The sequence below is a fragment of the Phaseolus vulgaris genome, chromosome 1, assembly GCF_000499845.2.
Source record: "Phaseolus vulgaris cultivar G19833 chromosome 1, P. vulgaris v2.0, whole genome shotgun sequence".
NCBI lineage: Eukaryota > Viridiplantae > Streptophyta > Magnoliopsida > Fabales > Fabaceae > Phaseolus > Phaseolus vulgaris.
Window position 1 is genome coordinate 47,573,963 of NC_023759.2, and position 22,088 is coordinate 47,596,050.

Sequence of the window (22,088 nt, forward strand, 5' to 3'; positions counted from 1 at the left end):
CAATTTTTTATTTTATTATATCAATTAAATCATCTACAAACTTCTATCATACTTCCATTCAAACACACTTACTTTTTTTTCTCATATAGAAAACTTTACTTTTCATTTTATTTTCCCTCTTTTCCTTTAATTTCTACTCTACTTTCATCCAAATAAAGTCTTAAGTATTTACTTTAAAAATGAGAAAGACTAAAAGTATTTATTTAAAAAAAGAAAAAGACAACTAAAAAATTTGAAGGCTTAAACATTCCAGAGCAACGAACAAGCACGAGAGAGCATAGATCTTCGTTTTTTCTTCACTGTACAAGCGCAATTGCTCGGAGACAATTCTTTGAATTCAACTTCGAGTCTCCGTGCTAATTAACCACTGAAAATATTACTTCAAATAGGACGAGGTTTTGCTCTTCCATGTTCGGCTGCTCGGAAAATAAGAACGGAAAGAGGGGCATGGTTGTTGACGACTGAGGAACTTTCTAACTCCGTTCAATTAATGTGCGCTCAGCGAACGCACATTTCCGAAATTTATACGGAGTTCAAATTCTGAACAGATTCGAACTAATCCAGTAGGCGATTCCGATTTCGGCCACTTTCGAGAGCTATTTTTTCTTCCGTCATTGCTCATTTTTTCCACTATATTTAGCTTTCGAATCAGGAGAAGATGCTGCGTCTGAAAGCGTTTCGGCCTACGAACGAAAAAATCGTTAAGATCCAATTGCATCCGACGCATCCATGGATGGTTACCGCCGATGATTCAGATCGAGTTTCGGTTTGGAACTGGGAGCACCGCCAGGTACAAGACTCTTGTTTAATTTATCGGTTCAGCGTTTACGCTTTCTCTTGTTTGCTGTGTTTTAATTTAAACCTCATTCAGGTGGTGTATGAGTTGAAAGCTGGTGGAGTGGACGAGCGGCGTTTGGTCGGCGCCAAGTTGGAGAAGCTGGCCGAGGGAGAAACAGGTTCAATTCTCTTTAAAATTTTATCAATGAATATACAGAATTGTTCAGTTGTTCTATTACATAGACTGGTGCATTTGCTTCTGATGGAGGTTTTGTAATTAAGTATCGTGATCCGTATAGATTTGTTGATTTTGGCATTGATATTGTACTTGTCATTTGTTGTTTTTTTTAAGGAATTAACTAAGTATACATGGTTGCCAAACTGTTACGTTCTTAGTAGTGAAAAACTTCAATTAGGTAAATTTTCTGAGTCTGATTGCTACGATGCTAATAGTCTCCAGCCATGATACTGCTCTTGGTTAGTTTTACTGTAGTTTCCTGGTCTCTTAGTGAGAATTGCTTAAATTTCTGTTCATGTTAGCACTTAGCATCTGGTTAGTTTTGGTGATGTAACCGTGTTGTTGAATTTGTAGCTTAGCTACTTAACATTATTAGACTCTAGGAAATTTTAACAACTAAAAGTGAATTTCATTTTATGCAAAATGAAAAAGAACATGATAAACTGTTTCTGAGCTATTACTAGCTGTCCACATTTCTATGAAGATCCGCTAACAGAATTTTAATGTTGCGTTTTTTGTTTGGTAGAGTCTAAAGGGAAGCCTACGGAAGCCATTCGGGGAGGAAGGTAACATGCATTTGCTTTGTGTTTATATAAGTTTTTCTGGCTTTTATTTTATGTATAATTTACTTACCATGATTGTTTACTGCCTTAAAGTGTTAAGCAGGTGAATTTTTATGATGATGATGTACGCTTTTGGCAACTTTGGCATAATCGTTCTGCAGCTGCTGAGGCTCCAACAGCTGTCCACACTTCAGCTTTTAGCTCTCCTGCTCCATCAACAAAAGGGAGACATTTTCTTGTCATATGTTGTTTAAACAAAGCTATATTTTTGGACTTGGTGACAATGCGTGGCCGTGATGTACCAAAGCAAGAGCTTGATAACAAGTCCCTTCTTTGGTAAGATTTTATTACATTATTCAATGTTCTTCAACTTCCTCTGTCACTGATACTAAAATTGCTAACACTATATATTAAGGAAATAGTTTTAGCCTATTATCTGATAGATGGTGATACATTGTGTTATGTGTATCTGAGTCATTCTTTTTCTTGTTCCTTCTATGACTGTGAAGTTTTCATTGATATAATTTGATGCTCTTCAACTTGAGCAAAGATTTTATGTTGTATCAAACTGTGCAAATACTTATTTGTTAGGAGCATTCTTTCCTGGCTCATGCCAGATCATGTCAACCTTATAGACGCTCAATCAATCAAGGAAGGAAAATATTTGCATTCTGTAGGGTCCCTTAAATTAAATCATTTATAAAGCTATGGTAATTTATTATGTAAAATATTTTACTTCTAAATTAAAATTTATTGCTCTTTAATTGGTCTCTACTGTGTGAGATTGTTGCCTTACCCACTACCAAACATATCCATTTCACAGAAACAATCATTGAGACATGCATATAAGTATAGGGATGTCTAGGTGCATATGCATGGATAAATGGCCAAATTCCAAATGGTGATTTCTCTCCCTAGACAATAATTTGTTGCCACCTTTTCTTCTGGTATTCTAATTCTATTTTTTGTACAAATTAAAGTCCTTAGTATGAAAAATCTTCTCTTTTTCATTTAAATGTATCAAACAACTGCTTTACCAATTGTCTCAATTCTTGATGGAAATTTGTCACTACATGTTCTATGACATAATTCTGCATCATAGTTGTAAATTGATTAATTGTGATGAATACATATTTTGTTTGCATATTATACTTTACAGTATTTTTGCACACTGTATGAGTTCCAATTTTCCAATTTCACATGTTGTTGCAGCATGGAGTTCCTTTATAGAACTGGTGTTGGTGATGGTCCTCTTGTTGCTTTTGGTGCATCAGATGGTGTCATTAGAGTTCTCTCAATGATGACATGGAAGGTGGGCATATGAAATATTAATATTAATCTGTACGTGTTCTCTCAATATTAGTATTAATATTAGCATATCTTGTGATATGTTTGTTCCTTTCAGCTTGTGCGAAGGTACACTGGAGGTCATAAAGGATCTATCTCTTGCTTGATGTCCTTCATGGCTGCTTCTGGCGAGGTGATTCTTGATTCCTAACTGAAGAATAGCTTATTCTACTTTATTGTATTTTACTTGCATTAATTTTTTGGAACTTCGTTAGGATTTTCTTTCATCCCTCACATATGCTCTAACATAGTGTTGTTACTCTTACACCCTTATCCTTTTCCTATATTCTGCATTGGTAGTCATTGGATCCGACTTGTGTTAATAGGTTCAAGGTGACATCCGTGACCTTTCTAGTGGCTACCTTGCCAAGCATGGTTATATAGAGTAACATTTCTTTTCAGAAAAATCAGGTTGTGAATTTGAATGGACTTATTGTCGCTTTATATTTTGCCAAAATTTTCCAACTTAGTAATTTTATGCTGTCTTGAGTATCACTTCAAAAGAGCTTATTTCATTTGAAGGGAACATTTTCTAAATTCTTTCTTTTCTTTTATTTAATTTTTGATAAAAGGACATTTCATTGGGATAGAAAGATAGAGCCATAGATGAGGATTAGGGTACCTCTTAAAACTGGGAAGACCATTGCAAAGAAAGGAAAACAAAGAAAAGTTCCCACAAAAAGGAGTTATTCCGTTACCATAGAATATCTAACATAAATCCCTTAAAAACAAGGTAGTCAAATTGAAGATCTTTCTCAAGATTGGAAAGGGAAATATGGATAGTAAATCGGGAGATCGTAACATTGATCTTAAGATCATACAAATTTTATGAATTTCATATATGGACAAACAAAAATCCTTATATTTCACTCAAAATTCATAATTGAACTTCAAATCAACAAGAAAAAAATAAAATAATAAATATATAAAATAGTAAATCATTAGTTGTAAACACCACATCCTAGTTATGTAGAAACAACTCCAACCTAGTTACAAACAGTAAACTGATGCTCCATTCTATTTCCAATTTTGTCCTAGTAACAAAATAATAATCTATAAAGCAAATAATCTTGTAAGTTAAATTCATCTTCTCCATAAAGACCTTCAACTCCATCATTTCGATCTCCTTCACCATTCAAACCAGTCATGTCTAAATCATGCTGATGTAAAGTTCATCCTCCTCAACTTGGACTAGAACCAAGTTTTCATCCAAATCCAAGTTGTCTACATCCAAACCTAATGTTTCAGTTTGCTCATGCTCATCTTCCATAATCCACTCATCATTGGATGAAAAATCATCAATATTAATTTGAATATGGTTTCTTGTTTGCTTTTTCTTAGCTAATTTTGAATTAACCATAACAAAAAAACATCATCCATTGTGGTTTGCTTTAGCCTATTTCATTTCTTCTCTTTGTGTGGCCCGAATCAAATGCAAAGACAAATATGGTAAGCAAGTAGTAGACTAGTAATTCTATTCTAGAGATATATTTTAATATTAACTTACCATCTCAAAGGAACTTCAATTACACTCACATCCGGAGGAGCTACATGTCAAGCTCAATACATGAATAACAAATTTTTTAAGTTTTGGATGCTCATCAACATAATTGACCTAGTAGTCAATCGACAACAAAAATATTTAGCTAGTTTTTTGAAATTATCAATTTGAACATCAATAAGTATTTGTTCATCCTTATCCTTCACCGTTCTTGTTAGACATTCCATTAGACCTTGTTTCACTTCCAAACAGGATGATAATGCATTTTAGGGTTAAGGAAATAGCCTACATCTTGCAAAGGCATATGAAGTTGCTTGTCTCACCTTTCACCAATGATGTTCCACAAAGGCAAATAACTAACCAAACTATATTACATTGAGTTAGTTTTTTGTTTTGAGTTTCAAAATCACTAACTTAATGAACAAATATATAGATAGTTAGATTGGATACCTTTTTATGACATCATTGGGAGAGTATAAGTTTCTATGTTTTGGTGAAGGCAGAGCTGCAATTGTGAAATATTTTAACCAAAGGAGAGCAGGTTGAGACATTTTTTCATCTATGGAAGAAAGGTAGTCACGATGATATTTGAACATGGTTTCTAGATGTTTTTAGGCAATGATAGTTTTTCATCAAAGGAAGAGAGGCAATCATGATGTTTGCAAAGTTTCTTGACTTATGTATTGTGGCTTTGAAAGAATAATATCGGGCTTAAGTTTTTGAGTTCTAAAATCGACTAATGGATCCCAACACAATAAATAACCTAAAAACTTACTCAAGGTGCTGCAAGAGGTGTTGCTGTGGGAGGCATTAGCAGGAGTATCAAGACTACGAGAGGCACCGCTGCTATCTCAAGCCCAAAAAGGCATCGTTTTGAGTTATGTCAAGGCTGTAAGAGGGCTGGCCGCAAAAAAACGTAGCCGCAAATGTCGTCGTGAGGTCGTCAAGGCCATGAAAGGCATAACCATGAGGAACATCGATTCGAGGTACATGTTGGCCAAGGAAGGCATTGTCGTGAGGAACGTCAAGGTTGTTAAGGCATTGTCGAGCCTGTGAGGGGTGCTATTTTGAGGAACATCATACTTGCATTGCAAGAAATGCCACTCCCACACAAGTTGCTATTTACAACGACGATCCAACGCAATCCACCAATATCGCTACTTTCCGACGATGCGAGATTAGAGATGGAAACATTAGCAGAAAACCACAAATGCTACAACCAAAGTTGTTTTTCAATGAAGATAAGGAATAAGAGAACTCTGGCTCTAGATTCTTCCATTAGCTAAACCAAGTACTACAAATTTTGTTGGGAGATCTATATGGCCAAATTATAAGATATAAATGGATGCAAATTTCATCTAAAATGTTAGTTTTGTAAGGTTGATTTAGGTTTAAAACTCATTTTTTAAGATTTTATTAGAGTTTATCCTTGTAAGGTTTGTTAAGCTTATTGTGTCACCGACTATTGAACCGCTATCAGTTCACCTACAAATATTTAGTCTCACATTTGAGATGTCCAGTCCTCGTGGACAGTATATTGGAGATCCACATCGACTATAGATATGACCAAATTATAGTATATAAGTGAATGTAAATCTCATCTTGCAAGCTCATTTTGTAAGATTAAGTTATACCTAAATCCTCTTTGTAAGACACTCTCACCAAAAAGGAAGAAACATTGAAATACATTATGTATTCTACCCTTTAAATTTCTAAAATTGATAGAATAAAGCCTTCAGCTCATGCACAAATATATCATATTGATATTGATTATCATTGTTCTAACAAGAGTCTTAATCTTAGAGAAAGCATCTCCAATAGAGAACAAAGTTTAGGTTCAAGTTACTTATGGCGGTATGTTAGGCTCTTGGGAGGGTAAACGATGCAGAGGTTTAGCACCAATGGGCCACGAGCATTCCATATAAGAGACCAAGATATCACCTTCAACCTAAAACTTTAAGGCAATAAATTTGTGGTTTTTTTTCTTCTTCTTATATACTACTCCTCTTGTTCATTCCTACTTAATGTGGGACACAAAATCACACTTAAAATCCTAATAATTTCCCCTTCAGGTGCGGTACTTCCCCTTGAGCAGCAACGGTGATCCACGTGTAATGTCGTTTACCACACAACGAGACACTTACCTGAAACCCTTGCTAGGAAGACTTTTGATTGAAGGAATTCTCAAATCCAGGATTATTCAACCACTCACGTGTTCTTTCTGCGTTTGTCACACCAATTTGTTAGGTTCTTGCAAGGGGAAACACTAGGGAGATTCGACACCAATGTGCCACAATCATTCCATATAAGAGACCAAGACACCACCTCCAACCCAAACCTTGAGGCAATGAGTTTGTTGGTCTTCTTTTTTAGATATTGTTCATCTATCTCATTTTTACTCAATGTGGACACTAACTCACTTGGAATCCTAACATGGTCCTCAATGGCATATAAGATTTAAGATCTATAACAAAATTTCATTCCAATAATGCAACCTAAGAACTTAAAATAGATTCCACATTGATCCCGTCTTTATATTTTTTTATTTACATTTATCTCGATTTAAAATATTAATTTCTTTGTATATTAGCTTGCACATTTCTATTTTATCAATTCATTTATTTCATTTTGCTTGATAATATTTATTTATTTTTGTTTGTACAATAGAGAAAGCCTTCTTACCCCGGCCAAACTTTCTCATGCACCAATCTCACTCCTCCTCCCGACTCCTCCATCCGCTTCCTTCCTCTAAACATCCCTTCCCCCACCCCTTCATCTGCTTTTACCCACCAACCCAACCAGCATCCACCCTTCCCGTTTCATTTCCTATCTGTTTCCAATAAGAGACCTTTTGCTTAAGATTCTTCTATTAGTTTATTTGTACATATGTCTATTTGATTGCACACTCAAGGATTTGAGGTGGGTGTTTCTTTGGGGATCAATCTGGATTATTTGATGCTAATGCTGTCTAGCTTTGAAAGACTTTTTTTCCATTTTTTTCTAATGTCTTTGGGTTATACTTATATTGGTGTTGTAGGTTTGTACTTGCCTTACTATTTCCAACACTATTGCAGAAGTTTCATTTTATGGCAGCACCATGTCCATCAAGATATTTTATTTGGAAATTACAATTGCTGTTTAATATGTTAAATGCATTTGCAGGTTTTGCATGACTGGGTTATGTCTATATTTTGCATTTATTGTTGGAAGTTGCTTTTGTATTTTGGTATGAAATTTCAATTGGGGGTGGATGTCTGTTGGCTTTCAGGCTCTTCTGGTTTCGGGCGCTAGTGATGGATTGCTCATAATTTGGAGTGCTGACCACGGACAGGATTCACGTGAACTTGTACCCAAGCTGAGTTTGAAAGTACGCTCTTCTCCTCATTTTAACTCCTCTCTGCCCATTCAATTCAATAATTGGTGAAAAAACAAGTCATTGTTAGTTGTGGACTAGTTACAGTTCCAATTTCCTCTTTGCTGTTCAAGCAGTTACATTCTACATTGGAAGGTGAGAATGAAATTGAAAGGAAGTATGAGATAAATATCAAATAATAGTAGAAAGGAACGTCTAAAATCTGTGCACAAGGCAAAATGCAAACTTACATTGAGGCAAATAAAATGTTTTTTTTTTAATTTATGCGCAGCTTTTTTTCCCCTTCTTTTTTTCTACTTTATTATTCTATTCTGTATGATTCATGCTGATTCTGTGCATAGACATTTCATTGGTTAATGATACCTCTTATTGCATCCAGGCACATGATGGAGGGGTTGTGGCAGTTGAGTTGTCAAGGGTAATGGGAGGTGCTCCTCAGCTAATCACAATTGGTGCAGATAAGACATTAGCCATATGGGACACTGTGTCCTTTAAGGTGTTGTAGTGCTGCTAATGCCTGGATAATTTTAAATTTTCTGAAAATTCTCCTGGTAACTAGAAAGACTTAGCTTAAAAATGCCTTTGATCCTCAGGAGCTGCGGCGTATAAAGCCAGTTCCCAAATTGGCTTGCCATAGTGTAGCTTCTTGGTGCCATCCTCGAGCTCCAAACCTTGACATTCTAACCTGCGTCAAAGATTCTCACATATGGTATGTAGTTTTCTTTTTCCTTTGGTGGCTTTAAGTTTCTTAATTGTTTTTTATTTGATAATGTGATGATGCACTATATTCATTATGCATATTAAGAATTTTAATTTAAACTTTTGTTAGGGCAATCGAACATCCCACTTATTCTGCTCTCACGAGGCCATTGTGTGAATTGACCTCAGTTCTTCCTCCAAACGCCCTTGCTCCTAATAAGAAATTGAGGGTATGTGGTTTGATTAGTTGGTTATCATTCATCACCTTTTTTTATTCTGATTTCTGAATTGACATAGTATTTTTTGTTAAGGTATCCAACTTAGAATGATATGAATATATATCAAAGCATTCAAAGATTTTAAGAACAACAATTATGAATGGTGGCCAGGATAGATAAAAACCAAGTGTAACAAAATCTTGTCATCAGTTCTGTATGTTGTAGAATATGCTTATCATACCTGGGAGAAAAAAAATCCTCTCTTTATAAACTGAATTTCAAGCCCTCATCACTCTCTCCCCAAATTCCAATTCTTTATGTTTAGTCTAGTCAAACTCAATATTGTCTCTGATTTTTGTGGCAGGTGTATTGTATGGTTACACATACTTTGCAGCCACATCTTGTTGCTACTGGAACCAACATTGGTGTTATTATCTGTGAGTTTGATGCTAGATCTCTTCCACCTGTAGCTCCACTACTAACTCCAGCAGACAGTAGAGAGCATTCAGCTGTATTTGTAATTGAAAGGGAATTGAAGCTATTAAATTTTCAGTTAAACAACTCTGCAAATCCATCTCTTGGAAATAACAGTTCCTTGTCAGAAACAGGAAGACCCAAGGGAGACTTTTTTGAACCATTACCTGTCAAGCAGGGGAAAAAGCACATTAGTACTCCTGTTCCTCATGATTCGTACTCAGTTCTTTCTGTCAGCAGTTCAGGAAAGTAAGTTGCCTCTAACAGTGACTTTTGCACTGCTCTATTTTTTTTTCTTCTAAATTTTTGTAATTAAAAATTAATTAATATTTTGTTCTATAATTTAATTCAGTGGCTTTGATTTTTTCTATAGAATATAGGACACATAAAGGTATTCCGTATGTATCATGATAACTCAATAAATGCTGCCTTTACTGTGTGGTTGTTTGCCCAGGTCTTTCTATGATTATGTTTCCTCTTCTAGTTTAGTTTGTGAAATTGGAGTGTGCTTTCTGTTGCTTTCTTACAGCATCATATGTTTACAGGTATCTAGCAATTGTTTGGCCAGATATTCCTTACTTTTCTGTCTACAAGGTTAGTGATTGGTCAATTGTTGACTCTGGAAGTGCAAGGCTTCTGGCATGGGATACTTGTCGTGACAGATTTGCTATATTGGAATCAACATTACCTCCTAGACTTCCTATAATTCCAAAGGGTAGTTCATCAAAAAGAGCCAAAGAAGCTGCTGCAGCACAAGCAGCAGCAGCAGCTGCTGCTGCTGCTTCCACAGCTTCTGTTCAAGTCCGCATCTTGTTAGATGATGGTACATCAAACATACTAATGAGGTCCGTTGGCGCACGCAGTGAACCAGTAAGATTCTTTCCCAGTCTTAAAAATTTTCCTTTTAAAAAAGTGAAGGTTGTCATAGGAACCTAGCATTGGATAATTTCCATTCTTACAAATAAAATTTCTGCAAATTTTTATAATAAATGAATGACAATAATTAAGAAATTATTTATCTCAGATCATGTTTATTTTAATTGATAGCCACTACAGAGAACACTATTGTTTTCTTAAATGTGTATATGAAAAAGGGGAAGGTGGGCGTGAGCTCTTGATAGATGAATGCCCACTGATAAGTTATGTATAGAAACGTATAAAATGATTCTCTTGTATTTTTGTGTTTACTGTTCATGTAAAAATGTTGTGTTGAATGTTCACCTACTCTGAATGAAATAGGCTGCAGTATGTAAATAAATAAATTTAAGATTTTTTAATCTTCTAGATAAATCCATTTCTCTTCTGATGAGAAGTTTACTTGATTTTCCATATGAAGATATTATGACCTTTATGGATTTTATTCCTCAGAGAAATTGTCAGTGGAAGCAGGAACCACAAATTTGAATGTTATGGTGCCTCTTTTTAATTCATATACCCCTTTTAGGTCATTGGTTTGCGTGGAGGAGCACTGCTCGGTGTTGCGTATCGAACATCTAGGAGAGTCAGTCCTATTGCTGCCACAGCTATTTCAACAATCCAGTCTATGCCCTTATCAGGCTATGGAAGCAGTGTTTCTTCTTTTACTACTTATGATGATGGATTTTCTTCAAATAGACCTCCAACCACAGCAGCACCTCAAAACTTCCAGTTATACAGGTGAAATTTATAAACGTACAACACAAACATAATTTTTATTTGAGATAATATATGAATGTTGGACTCTAAAGGGTCAACAAGAGAAAAAGTTGATAGTAGAAATCGTGAGAATGCTAAGCACCTATTGAGGAAAACATGACAGAAATTTGGTTATAGTGATTAGGACACATAAAGAAAGCCACTGGAAAAGTAGATTGCATGGTTTTAATTCTGTGAAAAGGGATTGAGACCCAGAAGAACATTGGAGGAAGTTGTTAAGAGGGATTTCATGGTGGTAGGGACTTTATGGGTTGCCCAAGTCACACAGTAGTAAGCGATGCTTGGGGTGGAGTATTTAAGTGTTTGGTTTACCCTACTTAATAGCTAGTTTTGTAGGGTGGTTTCCTAAGGGCTCGAATGCTTATTAATTCATATTAGAATTACTGTCAGGATCTCGGAAAGGGCTACCTACAGGATTTTGTTCGATAAGGGTGTTAAGTGAAGTATCATTGAGTGAAATATTGTAGAATGAAAGTCTCTGAGACATCAACTCTTAGGGATGGTGCTATGATAGAGACTATGGTATTATGTGGTACCTAAGTCCCAAATTGAGTCGTTTGGGATGCCCAGCGGAATATTTAAGTGTTTGGTTGTCCTCCCTTAATAGTTAGCTTTTTAGGGTGAGTTTCCCAAGGGCTCAAATGCTAGTAACATGGTAAATAATATCTTTGAAGATTTGGTGTTCAACTTAGTCAAATGACTCTGTGTGATCCATGTAACCGACCTCGTATAATGGGATAAAACTTTTGTAATTATAAAGGAATTTAAAAAGGTGTTACTACTTCCAATGACATTTTTCTTGGCAGTGTAAAAGATGGGATTCTCAAAGCAGCAAATGAATGTTAAGTTCTAAGTAACATAGTTCAATTCATCAACCTTTTCCCCTTTAAAGTAAAATCAGCTTCAAATATGTATCATCTCTCAGTTGTGAGAATTTTCCTCTTCTCCAGCTCATTGGAATGTATTGAGACACCTTGTTTGACACACTACGATGCTTACGGATTGATGATTTTACTTAAATTACATTTCCGAAGCTGAAAATTATGTTTATTTATTGCAATTTTTGTTTGGCTGTTAAACTTGTGATTGCATTTCATTTGTACGAAGTTGAATGCTATTATTACTTTTAAGCTCTATTAGTTTTTTTGAGGTTACCACTACAAGTTCACAAGTTTTCTTCACATTGACATTGCTATTATAATTTTGTTTGTGATTCAGTTGGGAGACATTCCAGCCAGTGGGGGACCTTCTTCCTCAACCAGAATGGACTGCTTGGGACCAAACCGTTGAGTACTGTGCATTTGCATACCAGCAATACATAGTCATATCTTCTTTGCGCCCTCAATATAGATATTTGGGAGATGTTGCAATCCCATATGCAACCAGTGCTGTTTGGCACAGGAGGCAACTATTTGTGGCTACCCCAACTACTATCGAGTAAGCCTTTATATTTTGGTCCTTTTTATAATTTTTTTGTTTAATGTGCTCCATTATTTTTTGTAGGTTTACTTTAGTTGTTTAGAAAGTGGAAATGACAGAATGTGTTCTACATTATCAATTTGTCTAGCCCCCAATAGGCCCAAGTATCATCTACTCATAACCAAAGACAGAAAAGGGAGAGTCATGATTTAGGAAATATTCATGAACATATATACTGTTTTGAAAAATGCCTTAGAGTGTGTTTGCCTTTCCAATTCCCACTTTCCTATGCACCTTCAAAGACTCCTGCAGTGATTTAGCTTTGAAGGTGACCTAACAGGGTTTCAAACATACCTTTAATGGTTAACAAATATATCCTTTAACAGTTAACAAAATATTAACTAGATTAGTCTTGTTAGAATAACTAGTCTTAAATAGAATTTATTGTAAATGTGCTTTGTACTATACCTAGTTCTTAGATATATCTTTTCATATTCTCTTTTCTTCCCTCTCATACATTGCATCTAATGTATCCAAAGTTATTATAAATGAGATCCTAAGAGAGGGAAATTCACTCTCTCAAATTCATTCTAATTCTTTTGTATTTCTCTAAGAAGTCTAAATATGAACACTATGCCGGACTTCGCTTGTTTGGATTTCCTAATTCGGGCTCATCCCAACAAAACAACTATCTAGCATGATTTCCATTTAGTGGAGTTTAATTTGTTTGGTTGTGTTTCTATAGAAGGTTCCTTTGTTTAATAAACCTTTATAATCAGACATACCCTGATGAACTTCTCATCTTCCTCTCTCCTCTTTTAGATATTATATGATTGTGTGACATTAGTATCTGGCCTTTTGTGCTTTAGTAGAATAGACCCCTTAATCAATGAAGCTCTAGATTTTGGTACTTCTTCATGGTCAGTTCTTTCTTCCTAGATTATCTTCACTACTCTTTGTTGATTAACCATAAATTCCATCTATGCTATATTTGTTCTAAATGTAATCAATTGGCACCCTTTGGTCTTTCAAAGCATTTCTCATCAATGACCATTTACCAAAACTATATCTTCAATAAAAAAAGCATGCACGGATGCACTTCATCTTTAACTTTGTTTTATCTTATCAGTTCTTCATTATGAATGCAAAAAGGAAATGGTCTGACATACTTGATGCCCAAACACTTCTCTTCATCCTTATCCTTCACCCTTTTCTCCAAGAAACAATGATAGTAGTAATTAAAGATAAAGATAGCAGTGTCCATAATTCGTATTCATTTTACCTTTACTAATATGTTTTGCTTTTCAGAATTGTTTTTGTGGACGCAGGGATTGCCCAAATTGACATTGAAACTAGGAAGATGAAAGAAGAGCAGAAGATGAAAGAAGCGCAGGCAAAAGCTGTTGCAGAGCACGGAGAGTTAGCACTAATTAGTGTAGAAGGTCCTCAGTCTACTAAAGAAGAAAGAATAGCATTGAGGCCACCGATGTTGCAGGTCGCAAAAGCTTCAACTTTTTATCATCTATGAAAATAATTGCAAACATTCATGGTCTTTTTTGTCTTTTCCCAAATTTAATATTTAGTTCCTGGATATGATTGATAAGGGTTGATGGAAGAAATTCACATGAAAATTTTAGATGGGAGTGGGTAATGAGAATGTCTCCTTTAACCTTCTTCTGTTAACATTTTGGTGTAATGTAAATCTTGGATTAGCTATTAATTCTCTTCATTTTTTGAGGTTGTAATGAATATGTCTGTTTTTCTCAAGTTTACTTTTTACATGGATGGACAAATTAAATTCAAAAGTATGATCCTGGTTTTGTGCTGAACTATGCTCCAAATTATTCAAATAATGTCTCTGAGAGAAATTTGAGAGCAGAGGCAAATCTTTTTTAGTTCTCAATTCCCTGGTGTCTACATGTTGCACTCTTTTTATTTTTTATGTATACTGCTTACTATCTCATACTAAAAGTAAAGATATTTGTAGTTTCTCTTTGGAATTTGTTTTCTCTCACAAAAACGTAAAGGAATTTCTTGTTATGGCTGTAGGTGGTTCGGTTGGCTTCATTTCAGCATGCTCCTTCAGTGCCACCTTTCTTAACATTACCGAAACAATCTAGAGTTGATGGTGATGACTCTTGGACGGCAGCAGAAGAGAGAAAGGCAGGTGAGGTGGCAGTTGGAGGTGGGGGTGTGTCTGTGGCAGTTACCCGTTTTCCAATGGAGCAGAAACGTCCAGTTGGGCCTCTTGTAGTTGTAGGTGTCAAGGATGGAGTTCTTTGGCTAATTGACAGGTAGTTAGAACTTTTGCAGATACACATGTATGTTTAAACTTGGAAATGGGCTAGGAAAATAATGAATTGATCAAGTGATCTGCACTCAGCAGGCTGTATTTATATGCATAAAAAAAAGTTCACCCATAGTATTAAACTATTTCCTTTGATCCTAAATTTCCAATCTTTCATTTGCTCCTGCAGTTTATTATTTCCACTGGTTACTATTATAACTACAGAAATAAAGAGCAGATCCTATATAATTAAGAATATCTAGATTATATATGTATTATCAGTAACATTTTCTTTATTCTCGTATAATATCTTTACTGTGAGAGGATATTAAATATCTTCTATTGTATTGATTCTATTTTCTCAATATAAATAAAACGATTAAGCTGTCTCAAAAATACACTATTTTAGCTCAGTGGTGCCTCTCTCTTTGTTATAGTTTAATAATTAGTATTTAATGATTTCAATGCTTTTAGTACAATCCTAAATGCTACAACTGCTTACATCCAATCAGAACGGTTGAAATGTAACGAGCTTAGCCCATAATTTATGTTATTCTGTTATTATTTCCATCTATAAATAAACAACTTTATTTATGTGTGTATTTTACACAAGGGATATTAGTCCTATATTTGTTTTCTTTATTCTTAATAAGAACCAAAACTTCCCCTTTATAATCAATGTGAGACCATTTGATGGAAGCACCCCAAGTGGTCCTCCTTCACCTTTGTAACATTTAATTTGTCCATAAGTGTTGTTCGTATTGCAGTTAGTGTGATCTGTTTTTTATGGAGTTTTCAGTTCTGCTTTCCCCATCAATGTATAATTCAGTTTAATGCAGTGCTTTCACATTAGGATAAAGTAGGCCTATCTTTCTCCCTCAATGATTTAATGAAATTACTTTGTATTCCTATGAAATCCGCCCTTTTAGATTTTCACTAGCAACAAGCCCTTTGCATACTGATGCCCCTTCCAATTAGATGAAAATGCACCGAAAAGTAAATGTCCAAAACTCAGGACAGTTTTAATGTTGTTTAGTTAAACCTTGAGAAGTCAACACCTAGTTATAATGGTATGCACTTGTTAGAGAAAACCACGGTGAATGAGAAGCCACACAAGAAATTATGTGATCAGGGATAAAATGTATTAAGGAGAAAGTTGGTGTTGGAGTTGCACTTATTAAAGACATGTATTTATGCACTTATTAAATGTGTTTAAAGGAATACTAGATTTTATGCCTTTCTATTTAGAGTAGCCAACCAATTCCACATAATGTTGGCTTTTTCTTTGTCGTAGCTCTGGCCTCTGGCTAGCTTTAAGTGACATAGTTAACGTGTGCATTTCTATAAATGTCTAATTTAAGATTATTTCCTTTGCATCGGATACTGGTTTCGAGAATGATGTTATTGATATCTGGTTGTTTTAGGTACATGTGTGCCCATGCCTTATCCTTGAGTCATCCTGGTATTCGCTGCCGATGCCTTGCTGCTTACGGAGATGCTGTTAGTGCAGTAAAATGGTATTTGATTTCTTTATCTCCCTCTTTCTCCATAATCATTGCTTATTAATAATTCAGATATATGTGTATATCTCACATTATACTTTTTGAAACAGGGCAAGTAGACTTGGAAGAGAACACCATGATGATTTAGCACAATTTATGCTAGGAATGGGCTATGCTACTGAAGCACTTCATTTGCCTGGAATATCAAAGAGGTATTGCTATATGCTTAGAGACAAAGACCCTGCAATTTTAATGTTATTTCTTATTATTTGTGTACTCCTTATGGCAGGGTATGGTTAGACCAAAAACATATTGATGTTTGTGTTCTGCAGGTTGGAGTTTGATTTGGCAATGAAGAGCAATGATTTGAAAAGAGCTCTTCATTGTCTTCTTACCATGAGTAACAGCCGGGATATAGGACAAGATGATACACCTGGGCTTGGTTTGAATGACATTCTTAATTTATCAGATAAAAAACAAGAGAAAATATCAGATAAAAAACAAGATATGGTAGAAGGTGTTCAGGGTATAGTGAAATTTGCGAAAGAATTCTTGGATCTTATTGACGCTGCAGATGCTACTGCACAGAGTGAAATAGCCCGTGAGGCTCTCAAGAGGTTAGCTACAGCAGGTTCGGTGAAAGGTGCTTTAGAAGGTCATGAATTGAGAGGATTAGCATTACGTCTTGCAAATCATGGAGAGTTGACTCGTCTAAGTGTAGGCAGTCTTCTTAATATTGCACTTCCGTTCCTCTTCTTATTGGTTGTTTGATGCATGGTTTCTTGTTAATTCATTTGGTGTCCGTCTTTCTGGAAGTAAATTTCCTTACACGGATTGGTTGCTTGCTTTTATACCTAAATGCGGCTGGATTATTTTGTGTTTAGGGTTTAGGCTGGTTTCTTGTTAATGATGCTAAGATAAATATTATATGTTGTAGCGATAATATTAATGCCTGTTCTTCTATATATATACTAGTGATGGTCAGAAGTGATTTGAGTATAACAAGGCATTAGTAGCACCAACTTGTATTCTTTTGTGCCAAATATGGTCAAGTCAGTTAATTATTTATTCTTATAGAAGTGTGTGCATGTTAGCATGTGTAATGTGAGAGAGATAGAGAGGTTTATGATTACTAATAAAAGAAATTTGAATGAAGAACTGGTTTTTATAGGAGAAACAAACATAGATGGAATAAATTATGAAATCAGTGAATAGAGGGTGGGGGTTAGGATGTTAAAAATATGTGGTAGGAAAAATGGCTTTTTTACATATTGTTTGGCTATAATTAATAAGATCTGCCCCTACAAAATACATAGTTAATTATCCATTTTAACCACTGTTTTGGGTATCTGCCATTTTTTTTGTACATATTAGACGTTGAAATGTTTATATTGCTTCTATACCCTGAAAGATTGCTTTTGCTGGGTTTGTTCTTGTGGCGAATAGATAATATGATCCATGATTCGTCTATTGTTAGACAGTCTTAGGCATCTTTTATTTATTAGAAAAATAATATGATCCATGATTCACCAAAAACAAAATATGATTCATGCACAAAATGGAATGTGTTAGGATTGCATGTCAATTTAGCTACTAAATGTTCTCTACTTTTTGGCCATGATCATCGCTACTTTTGGTTTCTAGGCAGCTCATAGTTTGATGAAAAAGAAAGGACTGACATTTGTTCCATTGATGTTTTAAATTTCCCTTTCTTTTTTTGAACTTAACACATATCTATGCTAATATGACTATTTGAGATGGCATGCATTCGTCTTTCTTTGAAATAACTTGTCTTCTTGGGCTCTTTTGTTTTATTGCTGTTTTTTTGTTTTTAATCATAAACTTAGGAATATGTTCTTGCACTGCAGGGTTTGGTAAACAACTTAGTCACCCTTGGCTTGGGACGGGAAGCAGCATTCGCTGGTGCTGTTTTGGGTGACAATGCTCTGATGGAGAAAGCATGGCAGGACACTGGAATGCTGGCAGAGGCCGTGCTTCATTCTCATGTATGATTTATTACTTACAACCACTTGATCCCTCAATTTAGTACTATAGTCTGACCTTGTTATTTCCAGGCACATGGACGTCCAACTTTGAAGAACTTAGTTCAGGCTTGGAACCAAGCGCTACAGAGAGAGATTGAACCTACCCCATCTCAGAAGACAGATGCCGCAGCTGCGTTTTTAGCTTCTCTTGAGGAGCCTAAGCTCACGAGTTTGGCAGATGCTGGGAAGAAAGCGCCTATTGAAATCCTGCCTCCGGGGATGATGTCTCTTAATGCTCCTATTTCCATCCAGAAAAAACCAGCTTCTGCTACACAGAATTCCCAACAACCCCCAGAAAAGCAGTTGGCACTGGAAGCACCTCCTACAACCACAGCTGCACCAGAGAGTGCTACACAGCAGCCTGAATCTACACCAGCATCCGTTACTGATCCACCTCCAGCAGAGTCTACCTCCTCAGACTCCACGCCAGCTCCTGTAGCTTCCCCACCTCAACAAGAATCAGGTGAAACCACAGTAGACGATGGGGCTCCTACCACTGGATCAGCTATTGACGGAGATCCAAATGTTAATGGTGAAACTAGTCAAGCAGAAGCGTCTACCAGCAATCCAGCAACCCCAGAGGTTCCACCACCTCCAGTAGCAGCAGAGGTTTTGGAGACTTCTACTCCAACTACAGCTGCAGTGCCTACAATAACTACAGTTCCCTCAAATGATCCCTTTATATGATCGGAATACCAACCGCTTGGAAAATGAATTCATTTATAATTCATGTTTTGTAAAGAAATCGTTTACAGATGAAGGAAATCTAGTATATTAGTTTGTAACAAGGCAAAACTCCAAAGGTAAATTGTACCGAGCAGCTGTGTTTCCCCTCTTTCCTCAATTTTTGTAAAAAATGGTACTGAGCTACACGATGTTGTCTCATATTCTGTGATTGTGACATTTCGAGATTTTTTTTTCGTTCTGTTTTGAATTTTTTGTTGACTGAAATTAAATTTTGCTGTTCTAAAATTTATAATTTGAATGTCAGTCTCTCTAGCTCAATGGGCTGTAACAGTTTAAGGATTTCCATATACAATTGTACCCATCCATTGCATTCTATGTGCATTTATTTATATATTTTTACTCACTTGCCATTTGTTGTGACGTCCTTCTTTAATGTGGTCATTTCTGACTAGGTATCTGAGAGACATTTTCTTTATTTATGAATCAAAATGGTATTCTGGTTGCCCCCCCATTCCCAACGAGCTGGTCTTTCTAGAATTTTAACCTCAACGGTTGCCTTCTACCATTTATTCCCTGAAACTTAAATAAGATCTTCTAAAGTTATTCAATACACTTATTTAAAACAAAATTAGGACAAGTTACTATCATCTATTTAGAGCCAGTACTTGAAATTTTGAACGCTAATGCGTCCGTCAAATCTGATATCAATGAAAAACCAAAGTTGGGTTAGATAATAATGAAAGAATAAAGAGTTGCCTCTTACAAAAGTGATGATATGAATAAAATAACACATTATTGTTAAGAGTAATATTTTTTTACTTATTATTGAATAAATTTCACCTCTAGCACCTTCACATAAGCAAGTAAATTTTGACTAGTATAACCACCAAGACCAACTTGTGAATGTTCGACTTATATTTGTCAATTCTTGAAAAAGTTGTTTAAAAATAACAACTATTTCTTTGTAAAAAAGTAATTACAAACAAACACTACCACCACCATTATATTTTTTTGTATGATGATAACATTGAGCTTAGCATTGACGCAAAGACCGCCACTATATCATCAGAAACTTCATATTATTTTTATTATTATTATCAAACATATACTCTAACATCATTTAATACAGATTTCAGAGCGTACCAATACTCTACCTTTAGGCACGGATGCCCTATAGTCGCTTAAACCAGCAAAAATCCAACAGTGTTTTCGTAACAGCAAACATAGTATTCAGCAATGACACAATTCCGTAATACCATAGTGAACAGGTTTATAAACTTCGAACAATTCCTTAATATCACCTTAACAGGTTTATAAACTTTGAATTCATTACAACAGGAAGCATCATCTTTACTCACTAACTACAAAGCATAACATACTGGTAAATCAAATTTCTATTCTTGACCCAAGGCAAGATCGTGCCAAGCATCCGCGTTAACTTGTTGAGTCTCCTGATCTGTGAAAGATTACAAAGAACACTGTAAGAGTAAAGAAAATTGGATACAACCCTTCAATAAAGAGTCATCTTGCTAACACTGAAATTTTAACAAACGCTTTAACAACCATATCTTCCGCAAACCAATTTCATAGTTTTGTATCCTCTTCTAATTAGGGATGCTATTAAATGTTCATGCACAAATGTGTGATTATCTTTTAAAAAAATCTTTTCAGCACACCAGTTTTATATAGTTTTGTATCTTCTAAGGATATTAATTAAATGTTAATGCACAAATGTGGGTATCTTTAAAAAAAAAACTATTCAGTGTGTGACTGGGTCGATTTTTTAATTCAAAATCAATTCTTCATTGCAAAACCAAACCAAACATATGAACATTTGTCTAAGGTTCACGACAACCAGTATTTCAACGTAGTTTTAGATAATGCAACATAAATCCAAACAGATGGTCTGTGTAATAAGTGTTCAATTGAAACAGTTTTTCCAAACCAAGCTGAAAAGATAAATTGTCCACAAAATATTTCTGAATTAGTGAATGAAGACACATACTTGAGTCCTCAGTATCATCTGTCCTTACAACCAGTGTTGGGGGCAGTGGAAGATCTGTAATAACAGCAAGAAAGGTATAGGCACATCACATACCCATGTGGATGTAAAAGATGAACAAAAAGACCCTTGCGAGAGGGTGGGAAGGAAAATAAAAGTACAAAGTAGAAATACATACCATCATCAGGGAGAGTATCTCTCATCCACTCTTCATCTACAATGTCAATTAGAATTCCCAAACTCAGTTCTGCCATTTTGTCTTTTCAAGTTTAACCAACGCACACCGTGTTCCTGTTCAGTGTCGACATAGTCATTGTATAAAACTAAATAAATTACTCATTCACACAAAAGGGTGGATGTTTTGTATGCAAAATTTTAATTACCCACAGCTAAGATGCAGAAACGATCCAAAATAATGAAGAAATTGAAGAAAATGGTAGGAAGAAAATGAAATAAAAGACTCGAAAAAGAATACGAAACGGAGAAAAGGGAAAAAGGTACCAACCTGATGCGGAGTGGATCAAGTGGAGAGAGTACTGTCCCTGCCCCCTGTAGTCAAGGTCAAATTATTGTTAAATACATTTTATAACGGCTTTAGCGATTGCTTATAATCAACCATTTTCAAAATGTTGTTGTTTATATATGTTATGGGAGAATTTTAAATGTATACCTTTCAATTTTCATACACCCTTCTAACATCTAATAAAAAAAAACCTTTTAGTTAGTTCATCCCAAATTATTTTATATTTTAAAATAAAAGTGTCATATCATTAGTGTTGGTGTTTAGTAAAAAAAAGTTGTTTGTGTATCATCACCTAGGTTTTTTTACTTATTGTGAAAATTATATCTCTGTTTTCTAATGCTTACTGTAGTAATTGGAATATTTGTGATTATACTCTAGAAAAAGAATATTGAATGTACTAATTTTCATGTTTTAATACTTTTTTAATGAACCTTTTAATTGTTTTTCATTTTATAAAAATGAGGATTTAATACATATTCAAATGGTTTTATAATCACTTAACTTAATTCAACAGCCGTATATGGTAAACAAAATAAATGTTTTATTTATTCTCAATGTAAAGATTTCAATACTATCAATTAATATCAAGGTTCACGTATAATTTTAAAGTAACTATTATTGAATAATCACGTAAGGGAAACTTTATATTATGAATCTTAATACGGAAAAAAAAAGTAACTAGCAATAAATAGATAATGGTTCTATTAGAACACTTATTTTTTATTTGTAAGAAAATAA

The 22,088-nt window shown here is 35.0% G+C and overlaps 2 protein-coding genes across 2 annotated transcripts; one reads left to right on the top strand and one right to left on the bottom strand.

The window, feature by feature from the left end:
• Nucleotides 1-202: 202 nt before the first annotated feature.
• On the top strand, nucleotides 203-19,072 carry LOC137814859 (uncharacterized). Its single transcript, XM_068617783.1, has 21 exons — nucleotides 203-790; nucleotides 872-956; nucleotides 1,542-1,581; nucleotides 1,672-1,914; nucleotides 2,791-2,890; nucleotides 2,984-3,058; nucleotides 7,695-7,793; nucleotides 8,179-8,295; nucleotides 8,393-8,508; nucleotides 8,629-8,728; nucleotides 9,081-9,439; nucleotides 9,736-10,060; nucleotides 10,635-10,846; nucleotides 12,104-12,322; nucleotides 13,613-13,799; nucleotides 14,354-14,598; nucleotides 16,016-16,108; nucleotides 16,204-16,305; nucleotides 16,426-16,810; nucleotides 17,962-18,099; nucleotides 18,169-19,072. Exons 1-21 carry the CDS (start codon nucleotides 659-661, stop codon nucleotides 18,823-18,825), a joined length of 4,029 nt encoding a protein of 1,342 aa, XP_068473884.1. The 5' UTR covers nucleotides 203-658; the 3' UTR covers nucleotides 18,826-19,072.
• Nucleotides 19,073-20,094: 1,022 nt separating this feature from the next.
• LOC137814860 (anaphase-promoting complex subunit 13) lies at nucleotides 20,095-22,015 on the bottom strand. Its single transcript, XM_068617784.1, has 4 exons — nucleotides 21,333-22,015; nucleotides 21,006-21,118; nucleotides 20,831-20,884; nucleotides 20,095-20,281 (listed from the first exon to the last, which is right to left on the bottom strand). Exons 2-4 carry the CDS (start codon nucleotides 21,079-21,081, stop codon nucleotides 20,220-20,222), a joined length of 192 nt encoding a protein of 63 aa, XP_068473885.1. The 5' UTR covers nucleotides 21,082-21,118; nucleotides 21,333-22,015; the 3' UTR covers nucleotides 20,095-20,219.
• Between the last annotated feature and the right edge of the window lie 73 nt (nucleotides 22,016-22,088).